The sequence below is a fragment of the Leucoraja erinacea genome, chromosome 23 (assembly GCF_028641065.1).
Source record: "Leucoraja erinacea ecotype New England chromosome 23, Leri_hhj_1, whole genome shotgun sequence".
NCBI lineage: Eukaryota > Metazoa > Chordata > Chondrichthyes > Rajiformes > Rajidae > Leucoraja > Leucoraja erinaceus.
The window spans coordinates 34,773,407-34,789,503 of record NC_073399.1 but is presented as its reverse complement, the minus strand read 5'-3'; the positions used below and the strand labels follow the sequence as shown (position 1 = coordinate 34,789,503).

At 51.8% G+C, this 16,097-nt stretch overlaps 1 protein-coding gene across 1 annotated transcript in view; it reads left to right on the top strand.

Moving 5' to 3' along the window:
- Positions 1 to 15,792, top strand: part of abcc3 (ATP-binding cassette, sub-family C (CFTR/MRP), member 3) — a 65,529-nt gene extending 49,737 nt beyond the window's left edge. The window contains exons 24-31 of the mRNA XM_055654314.1: positions 7,527 to 7,726; positions 8,284 to 8,410; positions 9,388 to 9,489; positions 10,872 to 11,018; positions 12,798 to 12,956; positions 13,258 to 13,424; positions 14,350 to 14,544; positions 15,376 to 15,792. Coding sequence (XP_055510289.1) covers positions 7,527 to 7,726; positions 8,284 to 8,410; positions 9,388 to 9,489; positions 10,872 to 11,018; positions 12,798 to 12,956; positions 13,258 to 13,424; positions 14,350 to 14,544; positions 15,376 to 15,484 — 1,206 coding nt within the window. The 3' untranslated portion in view covers positions 15,485 to 15,792. The remainder of the gene's footprint in view (positions 1 to 7,526; positions 7,727 to 8,283; positions 8,411 to 9,387; positions 9,490 to 10,871; positions 11,019 to 12,797; positions 12,957 to 13,257; positions 13,425 to 14,349; positions 14,545 to 15,375) is intronic.
- Positions 15,793 to 16,097: the final 305 nt, after the last annotated feature.

Sequence of the window (16,097 nt, the reverse complement as noted above, 5' to 3'; positions counted from 1 at the left end):
GCTTTCTTCGCTGCCTGCTGTACCTGCAGAGTGGTCCTCATTCCACCCACCTATTGTTTCTTTCATTCCCTTTAAACATCCAACTCCTTTCTCTTGCTTTATTCCCCTCTAGCCTTGGACAAAGCGTCATCTAGTCCAGCCTATCTCCGTCACTCAGCCTCCTGCCGTGTATAGAATGCAAACACGGCCTACCCAACCCCTCCAACACAGAGCTGCTGCATCCCTGGCAATGTTGTGTTCAACCTGACAGCACCGTCTGCATTGCCCATCCGTGGTGTAGAGCACAGGGATGCTTGGACATCTGAAGCCCTCTGCCCCCTCCTGCTCCCCACGGCCTGACCATTCATTGTGCTAGCCCTAATCTTAGTAAACCTGCCAAAATTAAATGTAATTCAATTCCATCAGCCTTTGCTCTGCTCATTTGACCAATGGCCTGACACACTCCTGCACTTGTGTAAATCTGTAGATATGTGGCACTAATCTACACCTTGTAGAAACAAGGATCAGCAGTTCCTGCTGCACATCCTTATATCATCTGTTTATTGATTCTACCTCCCGTATTAGCACCTAGATCAATGTGCACATTGAGCTGCAAGAGCCTCCTGGATATTTCTCTGCCACATCTGTGTGATTGACCTCTGTATTTCCTGCAGACTGGTCCTGCAGAACGCCTCTCCCCTCAGCAGTGTGACCCCCCCCCCCCCCCCCTTGTTTCCCAGCTCTACCCACTTTAGCACACTGGCCCAGTTTACCCACTGCTCCCTATCCTGAGGCCAGTCTTCTGTGGCAATGTCTGTACCACATTTGCTGACTGATTCTTGCAGGTGATCTACTTTCCCAGGGCAGAGTGGTGTTAGCGTGGTAGTTGGGGTAATGTGGGAGGCTTCATCACCTGGGACCACGTCATGAGGTGACAGGCTTAGTGTGTGAGTGTGTGTGAGCTTGCTCCAGCTGTCTCTGTGCTCCAGCTCTGCCCAATGTCTCTGGGCGCAACCTCTGCTGCATTGGTGCTGTTGCTGGTGTCTCGGGTCAATATTAGCAGCGCGACTGGTGCTAATGTGATTGTACTGTGGTGAAGAGATTCGGCAATCTGCATGTGGAACGCTGTGGCTAGCTGGCATTGCCTGTATCCAGTGTCCAGTTAGTTGCCAGATGACCGCCCCTCATTCCCCAGCTAGGCTATGGAGTGGTGCCTGGCACACCATGGCACAGGCCCATATGGTCACTCTCTCTGAGTGAGCATGATAAGACATGTGGGTATTTGGGAGCATGGGATTAAGGTGAGGGGAAAGATGAAAGGGAACTGGCGGGCAAGGTTTTGACACAGCAGGTGGTGAGTATATGGAACAAGCTGCCAGGAGGTAGTTGACACAGGTAGAATTACAATGTTCAATAGACATTTGGATAGGTTCATGGATAGGAAAAGTTGAGTGATGTAGGCCAAATGCAGGCAAATGGGACAGGTGTAGCAAAGTTGGTCACCATGGGACTATAGATACAGAGTGTAGCTCCCTGTAAATCCCATCACACACTCCCACAGACAGAGCCCAGCTCCCTCTATGTCCCATCACACAGGCGTGGGACGCAGGTGCTGGCATGTCAATGTTGGTGTGCAAGGTGTTGTCGGGTGCTGTGCAGAGCCTGCCACGGTGACTTGGGCAATAACACCCTGTTCTCATCCAACAGGCGCCCTGTCTTACATCGAGTCGCAGCTGCTGTTTGCAGTGTGCTCTGTTCGTGCCTCTAACCTCCTGCATGCTCACCTGCTTAACCAAACGCTCCGCTGCCCTCTGCAGCACTTTGAGCTGATCCCAGTGGGACGAATCCTCAATCGCTTCTCGCAGGACGTGGACACCATTGACGAAGGGATCCCCGCCTGTGTGGAGGACTTGTTGCTGTGCTTCTTTGACGTGCTCTCCGCACTGATAGTGCTGGCTTACTCCATCCCACTCAGTCTGCTGCCGTCTGTCCCCATCGCTTGCCTGTACTTTTTCCTCCAGGTATTAGAGTAGTGTGAGCACAGGTTCCTCATAAGGCAGCGCCTTCGTGCTTAGCAGTCACCTTGTGGGATAGTGCATTGGTGCGTCTGTAAACTGGACACAGTGCTGGCAGGGACTGTCCACACACACACCACGCACACCACACGCATACATACACACCACACGCACACGCGCGCGCACACACGCACCACACGCACACACACACACACACACACAGTGCTGGCAGGGACTGTCCACACACACACCACACGTACGCGCGCACACACGCACACACACAGTGCTGGCAGGGACTGTCCACACACACACACCACGCACACCACACACACACACACACAGAGTGCTGGCAGCGACTGTCCACGCACAGTGCTGGGAGAGACCGTCTGTACACGACACATGCACGGTGGTGGGTTTCGGGAGGGGGGGCCCGGGTTCTAGCCCTATCAGTGTGAGGGGGCAGAGGGTGAGAGGAGGCATGATCCCAGACAGTCGGGCCAGAGGTCCCAGACTCAGGCTGACCGACAAAACCCAGGGCATGTTGCATTTGTGCTCCTGCCACAACCGCTGGTCTTGTAGTGTGGGGGGGGGGTGGGTGTGGGGGGGGGGGGGGGGGGGGGGGCATAATTGCAGTGTGGTGAGGGTGGAAAGACCCAGCAGCTCACAGCTAGTGTGACAATGAGCCAAGCAACTGGACTGATGGACATTTTCTCTCGCTCTCCTCACCCACAGTGCTGCCTTTATCCTCTCTGTCTGTCTGTCTCTCTCTCTCTCTCTCTCTCTCTATCTCCCTCTCCCTCCCTCTCCCTCTCTCCCTCTCCCTCTCCCTCACCCTCACCCTCACCCTCTCTGTCTCCCTCTCCCTCTCCCCCCTCCCTGTTTCTACCACGTGGCTAAAAGCACCGGACCCTTACACCCCTCCCCTGCTCACCTGGTGAGGTGTGTGTGTCACACTGATGCTGGGAGCAGGTTGGTCTCGGTGCCCGTGGATGGAGTGGAAATGGGGCGACTGGGATGGGTCCGTTTCCAACCTGCTCCCCCGATCTGAAACGTCACCTATCCATGTTCTCCACAGATGCTGCCTGACCCGCTGAGTTACTCCAGCACTCTGTGTCTCCACATCAGATTCTGGAGTAAAGGTGCAGGAGCTGCGGTGGGTGGAGGCATGCGGTGGTGCTGCAGGGGCCAGTGCATGCAGTGTGACCCCCCCCCCCCCCCCCCCACGTAGACGAGACGCTTCCCCGCCGCTCGCTATCTCTCACTGCTCTCCCTCTCGCGCCCACAGGCATCCTCATGATAGTGACCTTCGCACTGAGCCATGGCTACAGCATGCTCAGGGCCTCGCGCCTGTTGCACCTGTCCCTGCTCCAGAACCTCCTCCGCTGCCCTCTCTCCTTCTTCGAGTCGACCCCCAACGGGAGAATCCTCAACCGCTTTGGTAAAGATATGGATTCGATTGACAGCACCATCCCTGAGGACATTGACATTTGGCTCCGCTGTGTGTGGTACAACCTGACTGTCCTGGTGGTTTGCTCCATAATCACTCCTGCCTTCCTCCTTGTGACTGCCCCCTTGTTGATCATCTATTGGCTGGTTCAGGTAACTAGTCAGCTGGGGGGTGGGGGAGGGGGAGGGGGGCAGGCAAAGGCCCAGTGACCACACTCACAGTCCCCACACTAGCCCCCCCCCCCCCCCTCCCGTCCTCGCCCACTCCCATGGAGGGTGCAGAGAGACCCACCAAAGGATGGAGCCTGCCCTCCAGTTCACCATCTAACTCTGCACCTTCCACCCATATGCTTCACAGTCACTGTTCTGTGGGATATCAGTTTGGTGCTGGCAGAGTGGCCTTTAAAGTGTGCATTACCTGTATCCAACCATGTACACAGTTTACGTGTAGGTAGACAAGTGGTGTGTGGGCCATCTCTGCAAGGGGCGAGTGCAGAGACTCCCTGCATCATCTGCGCAGAGCCCTGGTGAGGCCACAGCTGGAATACCCCGCACATCTGCCCACCATGCCCATGGATATACTAGCGATAGAATGCAGCTGATGCTCCCAAAGTCTGCCAAGGCCTGCTAGATCTTTCATTTTAACTCCTCTTCCCACACTGATCTTTCTGTCCTGGGCCGCCTCTGTTGCCAGAGTGAGGCCACATGCAAACTGGAGGAACAGCTCCTCATATTCCACTTCAGTAGCTCACAACATAACTCAATGGTATGAACATTAGGAAACCCACTAACCCTTTCCCCTTCCTCGGTCACCTCCTCCTGGCTTCACACCCCACGTCACAGCCTTTTGTCTTCTTCCCGTCTCTGGCCTTTGTCAACAATCTGCCACCCACCCCCTCACCTATATTCACCTCACACACCAGGCTCTGTCCCACCCACACCTCCCCTTCCACCTTTCACCCATCTAGTACACAGTCTGAAGAAAGGTCCCGACCCGAAACGTTACCTATGCATGTTCTCCAGAGACGCTGCCTGTCCTGCTGAGTTACTCCAGCTCTCTGTGTCTTGTTGTGGTGGTGGGATTTGTCCTGTAGTTTGACAGGCTGGATTCCACATTCTTCAGTAGAAAAGGTGACTCAGTAAAATGCAGACTTGGGCATCAGCCTTTGTGCATAATGACGTAAAGGTCCCTCATTGAGCCTTTGGGGGGGGGTTTACCCACTCCAGACTGCTGAGGCTCGGTCATGCAGCAGAAGGGCGCCACGATAGGATTGGGCCTGAGGGGCCGAGTGGCCTCGGCCTGTAAGCGAGAATAAGAAAGAGGCAAGAGTAGACATTGGAATCTGGAGAATGATGCAGGACAGTGATAATGGGGAATAAAGAAACAGCAGTTTTTGCATCAGTCTTCACAGTGGAAGACACCAGCAACGTGCCTGAAATTGAAGAGTCAGGGGGTGGAAGTTAGTGGAGTGGATATTACCAGGGAGAAGGTGCTGGGGAACTGTAAGGGCTGATGGTGGATAAGTCACCTGAGCTGCACAGATGGACTACACCCGAGGGTTCTGAATGAGGTGGCTGTAGAGATTGTGGAGGCATTGATAGTGATATTTCAAGATTCACTATAGTCAGGAGTGTTTCCAGATGATGGGAAAATTGCCAGTATAACACCGCTGCATAATAAGGGAGCAAAGCAGAATAGTGGGATATAGGCTGGTTAGTCTGTCTTTGGTTGTCGGTTAGATTTTAGAGTCCATTATAAAGGATAAAATTACGGAGTGAAGGGCTTTGTGAAGGGGAGGTCGTGCTTGACAGATTTGCTGGAATTCTATGAAGATGTAAATAGCAGGACAGACATAGGAGAGTCAGTAGATGTTGTTTACTTTCAGTAAGCCTTTGATCAGGTGCCACACGTTAGGCTGCTTAGGAAGATGCTATCCATGTTAGCATCTGCCCACGGTATCAAAGGGCAGATACCAGCGTGGATAGCAGGTTGGCTGGATGGCAGAAGACAAAGTGGCAATAAAGGGGGCTTTTTCTGGTTGGCTGCCAGTGACCAGCGGAGTTCCTTCCGCAGGGGTTGATGCTGGGGCAGCTGCTTTTCAAGTTTGTGGATGATACGATAAAAGCTGGAAGGGCAGGTAGTGTAGAGAAAGCAGGGACTCTGCAGAAGGACTTGGGCAGGTTGGGAGAGTGGGCAGATGGAATATAGTGCAGCAAAGTGTGTAGTCGTGCATTTTGGTCGTAGGAATAAAGGCGGAGACTATTTTCTAAATGGGGAGAGAAATCGGAGGCACAAAGACACTAATCATCTGGAATTTTTTGAGGATGTGACAAGTAAAATGGATGAAGGGATGCCAGTGGATGCAGTGTATCTAGACTTTCAGAAAGCCTTTGATAAGGTCCCGCACGGGAGACTGGTGACTTAAATTAGAGCACATGGTATTGGGGGTAGGGTGTTGACATGGATAGAAAATTGGTTGGCAGACCAGAAGCAAAGAGTAGGAGTGAACGGGTCCTTTTCAGAATGGCAGGCAGTGGCGAGTGGAGTGCCGCAAGGCTCGGTGTTGGGGCTGCAACTGTTTACCATATATATTAATGATTTGGAAGAGGGAATTAGGAGCAACACTAGCAAGTTTGTGGATGACACAAAGCTGGGTGGCAGTGTGAACTGTGAAGAAGATGTTAGGAGGTTGCAGGGTGACCTGGACAGGTTGAGTGAGTGGGCAGATGCGTGGCAGATGCAGTATAATATAGATAAATGTGAGGTTATCCACTTTGGCGGCAAAAACAAGGGGGCAGATTATTATCTCAATGGGGTTAGGTTAGGTAAGGGGGAGGTGCAGCGAGACCTGGGTGTCCTTGTGCACCGGTCACTGAAAGTTGGCGTGCAGGTACAGCAGGCAGTGAAGAAAGCTAATGGAATGTTGGCCTTCATAACAAGAGGATTTCAGTATAGGAGTAAAGAGGTTCTTCTGCAGTTGTATAGGGCTCTGGTGAGACCACATCTGGAGTATTGTGTACAGTTTTGGTCTCCTCATTTGAGGAAGGACATCCTTGTGATTGAGGCAGTGCAGCGTAGGTTCACGAGATTGATCCCTGGGATGGCGGGACTGTCATATGAGGAAAGATTGAAAAGATTAGGCTTGTATTCACTGGAGTTTAGAAGGATGAGGTGGGATCTTATAGAAACTTATAAAAGGACAGGACAAGCTAGATGCAGGAAAAATGTTCCCAATGTTGGGCGAGGCCAGAACCAGGGGCCACAGTCTTAGAATAAAGGGGAGGTCATTTAAGACTGAGGTGAGAAAAAGCATTTTCACCCAGAGAGTTGTGAATTTATGGAATTCCCTGCCACAGAGGGCAGTGGAGGCCAAATCACTGGATGGATTTAAGAGAGAGTTAGATAGAGCTCTAGGGGCTAGTGGAGTCAAGGGATATGGGGAAAAGGCAGGCACGGGCCGAATGGTCTCCACCTGCACCTATTTTCTATGTTTCTATGACACTTGGGAGCTGGTGCAGGATTCTCAAAAAGTTAATCTGCAAGTCGAATCGGTAGTAAAGAAAGCAAACTCAATGCTAGCATTTATTTCAAGAGGGCTTGTATACAAACACAGGGATGTAATGCTGAGGCTCTATAAGGCGCTGGTCAGGCTGCTTTTGGATAGAGTGGATGTGGAGAGGATGTTTCCACTAGTGGGAGAGTCTAGGACCAGAGGCCGCAGAATTAAAGGAAGTTCTTTAGGGAAGGAGATGAGGTGAAATTTCTTTTGTCAGAGGGCGGTGGAATTCATTACCACAGAGCGTGTGGGGGCCACGTCAGGTGTTTTTAAGGTGGAGAGAGATTCTTGATTAGTGCGGGTGTCAGAGATTATGGGCCAAAGGCAGGAGAATAATGTTAGTAGGGAGAGATGGATCAGCCATGATTGAATGGCGGAGAATGGTTTCATTCTTCTATCATTGATGACCTGTCCCTATGTGGGGGGGTTCTGGCCACATCTGGGCCCCGGGCTGGGGGCCGGGTGGGGGTCGGGAAACGATGCCCCTCCCCCCCCTACGTCTCACCTCCCCGTCTCCTCTCACTGGCAGCGGTTCTATGTGGCCACGTCGCGCCAGCTGAAGAGGCTGGAGTCAGTCAGCCGCTCGCCCATCTACTCACACTTCTCCGAGACCATCACCGGCTCCAGCGTGATCCGTGCCTACGGCCGGGAGAACAGTTTCATCGTCCTCAACGACATCAAGGTGGACGCCAACCAGAAGACCTACTATCCCGGCATCGTGTCCAACAGGTGGGGCAGCATCGTGGCCATTCTGCCCGTCCCTCTGGTCCTCACCTCCTGAAGCCCACAGTGATATCATCATCCAGCATGGAAACAGGCCCTTCAGCCCAACTTGCCCATGCCGACCTACCTATCCACATCCCTTTAAACCTCTCCAAATGTCTTAAGTGTTGTTATTGGACCTGCCTTAACCACCTCCTCTGGCAGCTCGTTCCATACGCACCCTACCCGCCCTTCAGGTTCCTGTTACATCTTTACCCTTTCACCATTAACCCGAGTCTTCTGGCTCTTGATTCCCCTACGCTGGATAAAACACTTTGTGCTTTCACCCTATCTATGCCCCTCATGTTATCCTGTAGATCACCCGCCCGACTCCTGCTTTCCAAGGAATAAAGTCCCAGGCTGCCCAACCTCTCCCTGTAGCTCAGGCCCTCGTAAATCACCTCTGCATTCAGTCTAGGTCTCTGCCCCAAACTGGGTCATCCCTCTGCCCAAGCCCCCATGCCGTCCCTGAGTTTGGGGGGAGGGAGGGGAGGATGTGCTCTGACTCTGTTCCCTTTCCCCAGGTGGCTGGGAATCCGCATTGAGTTCATCGGCAACTGTATCGTGCTGTTTGCCGCTCTGTTTGCCGTGATCGGCCGCGCCCACCTCAACGCTGGGATCGTGGGTCTGTCCGTGTCCTACGCACTGCAGGTAAAGACCCCTGGCCCCAGCGCTCATCACAGCCCAGCCTAGCAAGCAGCGGTGGGTGGCGGGACCATGGCTCGATCACCCATGGGATAGCACAGCAAGTGAACAATCTCCCCATCTGTAGAAAGGTCCAACCCAAAACATCCTCTGTCTATTCCCTCCACAGATGCTGCCTGACCCTCTGCGCTCATAGAACAGCACAGGAACGGGCCCTTCGGCCCACAAGTCCGTGCTAAACAAGATGCCAGGTTACACTAAGCTCCCCTGCCCACAGATGATCCAGTTCTCTCCATTCCCTGCATATCCATGTGCTTGTCCAGAAGGCTCTTAAATGCCTCTATGGCATCTGCCCCCCCCCCCATGGCAGTGTGTTAAGTTCAGTTTATTGTCACGTGTATCGAGGTACAGTGAAAAGCTATTGTTGCGTGCTAACCAGTCAGCAGAAAGACTACATTACAATCAAGCTGTCCAGTCTACAGATAGTGCAAGATAAAGTCCAGCAAAGTCCGATTAAAGAATGTCCAAGGGTCTCCAATGAGGTGGGCAGGAGCTGGACATGCCACCCTCCTTTATACTTTGCCCCGCTCACAATAACGCCATACCCACTAGTCTTTCATAGTATAATTGAGTTATTTTTTAGTATTTCCATTCTGGGGGAAAGGGTTCTGACTGTCTACCGTATCTATATATTTCTATCGTCTCCCCTCAACCACTGGCGTTCCAGAGAAAACAATCCATGTCTGTCCAACCTCCTGTGTAGTGAAGCCCGCTCATCCAGACCCCATCCTGCTTGCCCCACACTTTGTTTTACTCAGGGGCCAGCTCTCCTGGTAGTTCAGGGACACAGACGCCCACAGCTGGCCAGCTGTTCCCGTTAGATGTGGGCACCTCTGGGTGGGGCGATTGGCGGGAGGGGTGGGTGGGGAGGAGATGGGCGGCCAGTATCGGAGTAACGTCAACAAGGTTCTGTCTGACCACAGGTCACCATGTCCTTAAACTGGATGGTGAGGATGACCTCTGACCTGGAGTCCAACATTGTGGCCGTGGAGAGAGTGAAGGAGTATTCTGAATCGCCCACTGAGGTAGGTGACCGGTCGATGGGCAGCAGAGCCCAGTGTCTGCCCTTGCACGCACTGTTGAGCTCTGCAGGAGGGCGAGGGCAGGTGGGCGCTCAGTCACTGCCCGGTCGGTGCCCAACCCTGACCCACAGCTGTTCCTTTTGGGGATCAGCTGAATTGTGACCCCCCCCCCCCCCCCCCCCAGGATGTGAAGGGGACGTGGGACCAGTAACGCCACAAATGTCAGGTGACCCATTAATAAAACAGCTGAGAATGTCTGAGCGCAGGACCCTGTCCTGAGGACCACTGGAGAAATGAACCATCCATGTGTGTGCTACTGGTGCCCCCCCCCCCCCCACCCCCGCAGTGTTCCCCAATTCCCACTGTCCCGTTGTGGGATCGGTTCCTGGCAGCTCAGTCAGTCACTGCCTCGGCATCACAGCCCTTACTTGGGATTCACTCTGTGTGATGCTGGGCTGGTGTATAATGTATTGTAGAGGTAACAAACGTGGCGAATGAACGGGTTACTTTATTCAGGCAGAATAGGTTTGCTATACCCCGTGACAACTCCCCCCCCGTCATTGCCCAGTCACGTGACCGACTGCTGAGAGTTCGTGTAGCTAGTGGCCCAACCACCGCGTGCCGCCACTGGATGTATATTTTGTAAAGCAGCTACAGCTCGCAGGGCTAGTATTTACTTCCTGACCTTATTGTCCTTAAGTGATGTTGAACTGCAGCAATTCTCGTGTTGAAGTTACTCTCACTAGGCTGTTGGTGTACACAGTCCCAGCCTATTCAAGGGACAGCGAGTTATTTCCAAGTGTGCCTTGGGCCTCTTTGCAGCAGTATTGCCAAGCACGAGCAGCCCTTGTACTCCTTGAGGGTACTAATTACAGGTTTACAGGTGCTGTAGTGTACACACAGGCACGTAACTGCAGTGCAATTTGCAATTGGCAAACACTGCTGACCCTGTGTGCCAACAGTGGAGGGCGTGAATGTTTTGTATGCATGAGGTAGTTGTACTGTTTATGTGTACACAGAGGTTCGAACATATTTAACAGTCTACAGTGCTTGTTATATAAGGGGTGGGCTAGAGGTTCACTCTGATTTATGTTAACTCTGGTCCTCAGTTATCTGTGTCTGTATTAGACAGCATGTGCAGAGACTTAGTGTTTCACGTTAATGATCTTACATATTTTGCTTACTAGATAGTTGAGTACTCATTTTAGATGATCAGCCATGATCATATTGAATGCCTGTCCTGGCTCGAAGGGCCGAACGGCTACTCCTGGACCTATTGTTCTTTGTGTCTACGCATCCAGGCTGACCTAATGTGCCCATCTATTCTAGTCATATGTACCTGTGTTATTGAAGTGTTGCCACTCGCTGCCGTTGGTTCGTTGCAGGCCCCCTGGGTAATCGAGCAAAATCGCCCGGCCCAGTCCTGGCCAGAGACGGGCAACGTGAGGTTCAACAATTACAGCGTGCGTTACCGCGAGGGACTCGACCTGGTGCTGAAGGACCTGGACCTGAGCATCAGCGGCGGAGAGAAGGTTGGTGCCACAAACAAACCACGCGGCCTGGACTACAGGCTGTGCCCACATTCACACCTCCTCCCTCCCACCCTCCCGTTACTCCAGGCTCCCATCCCTCTCATCATGCCCCAACTGACTCCGCTAGATTTGTTTATTTATTGAGTATGTGTGCATGTGTATATACACTTGTTTTTTCTTTCTCCCATAATGTATTATGTTTACATATTCTGTTGTGCTGCAGCAAGTAAGAATTTCATTGTCTGATCTGAGACACATGACAATAAAACACTCTTGACTCTGCTCCCATGGGAGTGAGTGCCAAGTTTCTCCTGAATCTCTGGCTGAATTTAATGGGAGCCCTGGGTTCGGGTCTGCTCCACCCCCACAACTGGGACACCACCGCTCACTCTCACCTCTCCCCAACATGTCGGCTCGGCCTCTCCAGCTCAAGGGGTGACGTGTTCATCGACAGGGTTCGGCTCCTTAGTTTTAGTTGTTTATTGTCACGTGTACCATCAGAGTTTAGAGCAGTTGTTGCGTGTAAACCAGTCAATACACGATTACAATCGAACCGTCCATTGTACAGATACATGATAAAGGGATTCATGTGAATATCAAGAAGAGCATGGTTAAAGGAAGAATAGCTGCTGTTGGAGTGAAGGTTAAAAGGGTGGGCTGATTATAATGACACTGGAGTCCAATCCGCAGGATTCTTCTTCAGGGAATCGGGGTTCCACAAAGATGGGGTGGGCTCAGTGCCTTGTGTTGGATGGTGGGGGGGAGGGGACCATCCCAGTGTCAGCAGAATGACCTTGTGATGCATGGAGAGGCGAGGAGCAGGGGGTGACAATAGACAATAGGTGCAGGAGTAGGCCATTCGGCCCTTCGAGCCAGCACCGCCATTCAATGTGATCATGGCAGATCATCCCCAATCAGTACCCCGTTCCTGCCTTCTCCCCATATCTCCTGACTCTGCTATTTTTAAGAGCCCTATCTACCTCTCTCTTGGAAGCATCCAGAGAACCTGCCTCCACTTAAGGCAGAGAATTCCACTGACTCACCACTCTCTGTGAAAAAAATGTTTCCTCGTCTCCGTTCTAAATGGCTTACTCCTTATTCTTAAACTGTGGCCCCTAGTTCTGGACTCCCCCAACATTGGGAACATGTTTCCTGCGTTTAGCATGTCCAAGCCCTTAACAATCTTATATGTTTCAATGAGATCTCCTCTCATCCTTCTAAACTCCAGAGTGTACAAGCCCAGCCGCTCCATTCTCTCAGCACGAGTCCCGCCATCCCAGGAACTAACCTTGCAAACCTACGCTGCACTCCCTCAATAACAAGAATGTCCTTCCTGAGATTAGGGGACCAAAACTGCACACAATACTCCAGGTGTGGGAGAGGTCGGAGCAGTCACACCGGGGCCTTGTGTCGGGTGGGAGTTTTGGGGTGAGGAGGTGGTATACGTGATGGGGGTCTGGGAACCAGTGATGAGTGAGGATGACCCTTCGAGTAATAGTGTTCAGGGTAGACCCCGTTCTCTGTGCCGGATGTTGGCCTGGCCCAGAGAGTGACAGGGTGACTGAGTGAGATGCCCCTTGGCTGTACCCCTGCTGACCCCTGCTGTACCACTGCTGTACCCTCCTGCTGTACCCCTGCTGTACCCCTGCTGTACCCCTGCTGACCCCTGCTGTACCCCTGCTGACCACTGCTGTACCCCTGCTGCCCACTGCTGTACTCCTGCTGCCCACTGCTGTACTCCTGCTGTACCCCTGCTGACCACTGCCATGTCTACTGTAGGTTGGCATTGTTGGGCGGACAGGAGCAGGCAAGTCCTCCATGACTCTCTGCCTCTTCAGAATCATCGAGGCAGCAAATGGCGGGATCGCTATTGACGGTGTAAATATCGCTGACATCGGACTCCACGACCTTCGCTCCAAGCTCACCATCATCCCCCAGGTAAGCACCGCCTCCTGGTCTCTCCTCTCCACCCAGACAGAGCCAGGTCCCACAACACCAATGGCCAGTCATTTAGCACAGTGCTGCCGTTAACACACCCGTCCCTTCTCCATGGCCCACCTCCCTCGTGGTCAGGCATCATCTCTGGAGAAAAATGCTGCCGGGCCTGCTGAATTACTCCAGCACTTTGTGACTATCCAAGCTCCCGCTGATCGTTAAGTTGACACCAGGCAAATAGTTGATGGTGTTTCAGTGCAGACTGGCCTTTGATAACTCGCTCCCTCTGCCCTCTTCCTTCAAGGACCCCGTGCTCTTCTCTGGCAGCTTGAGGATGAACCTGGACCCCTTTGACCGCTACTCGGATGATGAGGTGTGGAGCTCGCTGGAACTCTCTCACCTCAAACAGTTTGTGAAGGGTCTGCCAACGGGGCTGGAACACGAATGCTCTGAGGGAGGAGAGAACCTCAGGTAACCGACGCCAGGCAGGACCCAGGGACAAGAGGCATTCACTCACTGTTCCCCACACCGCCCGTCTCAGCTTGCTCTCCACCCACCAGTTTTGGTTATTTGCTCTGGCGACTCCTTCGTTCCCTCTCCCCTCCCTCGTCACCTGTCCCAACTTCCCTTCCAGGTGAGACTGAGGTTCACCTGCACCTACTCTCTATGTGGTGTCTATCAACATGACCCAGTGTAGACTAGGTGACAACCCTGCCACCTGCCTTTACACTCTCAGCTGTGGCCATCTGGAGCTGCCTGTTGCAAACCATTTAATTCCCATTCCCACACTGGCCACAGCCAAGGAGGCCAAATGCAAACAATAGCATCAGCACCTCCCATTCTGCCCGGGTACCTGCAACCCAAGAATGAACATGGAATTTTCTAACTTCAAGGAACCGTTCACCTTCTGTAACTGGTTCTCTCTCTCTCCTCACCCTGATGCTGCACCAATCTAGTCTCACATACTCATACTTAGCCCAGATCCCGTCAAACCTTCCCTGTCCATATCCTCACCCAAGTATCTTTCAAATGTCTTTATTTTACCCACCTCTACACTTCCTCTGGCAGCTCATTCCATACACCCACCATCCTGTGTGAAAAATGTCCCCCTTTTAGATTTTTCTCCTCTAGCCTTAAATGTCTGCCCTCTAGTGTTAAACTCTCCTGCCAGATGCAAAAGACAGCAGCTTTTCACCTTTATCTATGCCCCTTGTGAATTTATAAATCTCTCAGCCTCCTCTACTACAGCCCACCCAATGTTTCCTTTTATCACAGAATCCAGTGACATCTACAAATCGTTTGCACGGGTTCCAGATGAATGTTGTCCTTCCTATAGTTGAGGATTAATTAATGAACGCCTGTCTGTCTGTCTGTCTGTCTCCTGGTGCTATTGTAGTGTAGGACAGAGGCAGCTGGTGTGTCTGGCCAGAGCGCTCCTCAGGAAGACTCGGATTCTCGTCCTGGACGAGGCCACTGCTGCCGTCGACCTGGAGACAGATGACCTGATTCAGTCGACCATTCGCACAGAGTTTGACAACTGCACCGTCCTCACCATTGCTCATCGCCTGAACACAATCATGGATTACAACAGGTACACAACCCAGAGTTACAGCAGGATTCAGCAGTTTGGTGTTTGAGGTAGAGAAATGAAGAGTTGTTGCATTTTGGGAAGTCAAACCAGGGTAGATCTTCAGTGAATGGCAGGATGCTGGGGAGTGTCAGAGCAGATTGATGTAATATAGTTCCCTGAAAGTGGTGTCACAAGTAGAGAGTACATTTACCTTCAGTAGTCAGTAGTATTGGGATGGTTATGTTACAGTTGTATTAGATGTTGGTGAGGCTGCATTTGGGGGTATTGTGTTCAGTTTTGGTCACCCTGCTGTAGGATGTTGCCGAGATTCAAGAGCCTGAGCTAGAGAGAGGTTGGGCAGGGTGGGAGCTGAGGGTGATCTTATCAATGTATATAATATCATGATGGATATAGGATAAATGCACTTTGCCCCAGAATAGAGGAACAACAACAACCACAGGACACATGTTTAAGGAGGTTTAATAGGAACCCAAAAGGCAACTGTTTCTTGCACAGGGTGGTAGGGCTGTGGAACGAGCTGCCAGAGGAGGTAGTTGAGGCAGGTACTGGAACATTTAAGACACTTGGACAGGTACATGGATAGAAGTTTAGAGGGATATGGGCCAAACACGGGCAGGTGGGGCAGCTCATCAGCATGGGCGTTGAACGAAAGGGCCCGTTTCCGTGCTCTATGACAGACTCTAGTTACAATCTTACATCCAGGCCTCCTGCAGGGGGTGTGGGAGCAGAGGCAGCCCGAGGGATGACACCTGGCTCCTTGAGCAGAGGGAGAGGGGGTGCTTGTAGCTCTGCACAGATCCATCATGTTCATGTCTGTTCCCCCTTGAACAGGGTGTTGGTGCTGGATAATGGGAGGGTCGCAGAGTTTGACTCTCCCACCCAACTCATGGCGCAGAAAGGAATCTTCTACAGCATGGCCAAAGATGCTGGGCTGACGTAACCAAAGCCCTGAGAGCGATGCAGATGGAGATGCACAGCCTTCACTCGTGCCTTCACACTCCACAGACTGCTGCTGAAAATGGAGAATGTTGCCACTCTGGTACATGTTACTTGGGCAGGTTTAAACAAACAATTACTGAGAGGCGTTCTTTCTATTTTTGTACTTGATGGATGTATTTATATGTTAAGCATTTATTTTAAAGTACAGGATTTTGAATTATTTTGTAACTCTAGCAGTGAACAGTGACAGCTGCAATATATAATCCAAGCAGGCAGCAAGTGGTTTCAATAAAACACACTTTTGCTACACTGTGCTCCGATTTGTCTTAATCAGCGTAGCACCGTGACAACTCGGGAAACCTAGCACTGTCGAGGACAAAGGAGTCCACTTGATGGGAACCACCCCCACCTAGACATTCATTCCCCTCATCACTGGTGCACCAACTACACTGCAGCTTTTCACCACTGGCATCTGTGTAAATATACAATACAGCAGGTACAAATGATAAGTTCATAAATGACATATTGTGGTTCTCTAAAGTTAACTGGGCATAGATCAGACAATGCTGTGTAGAGAATTTAATCCTGAAAAGTGCAATTTAACCCAAATGAAT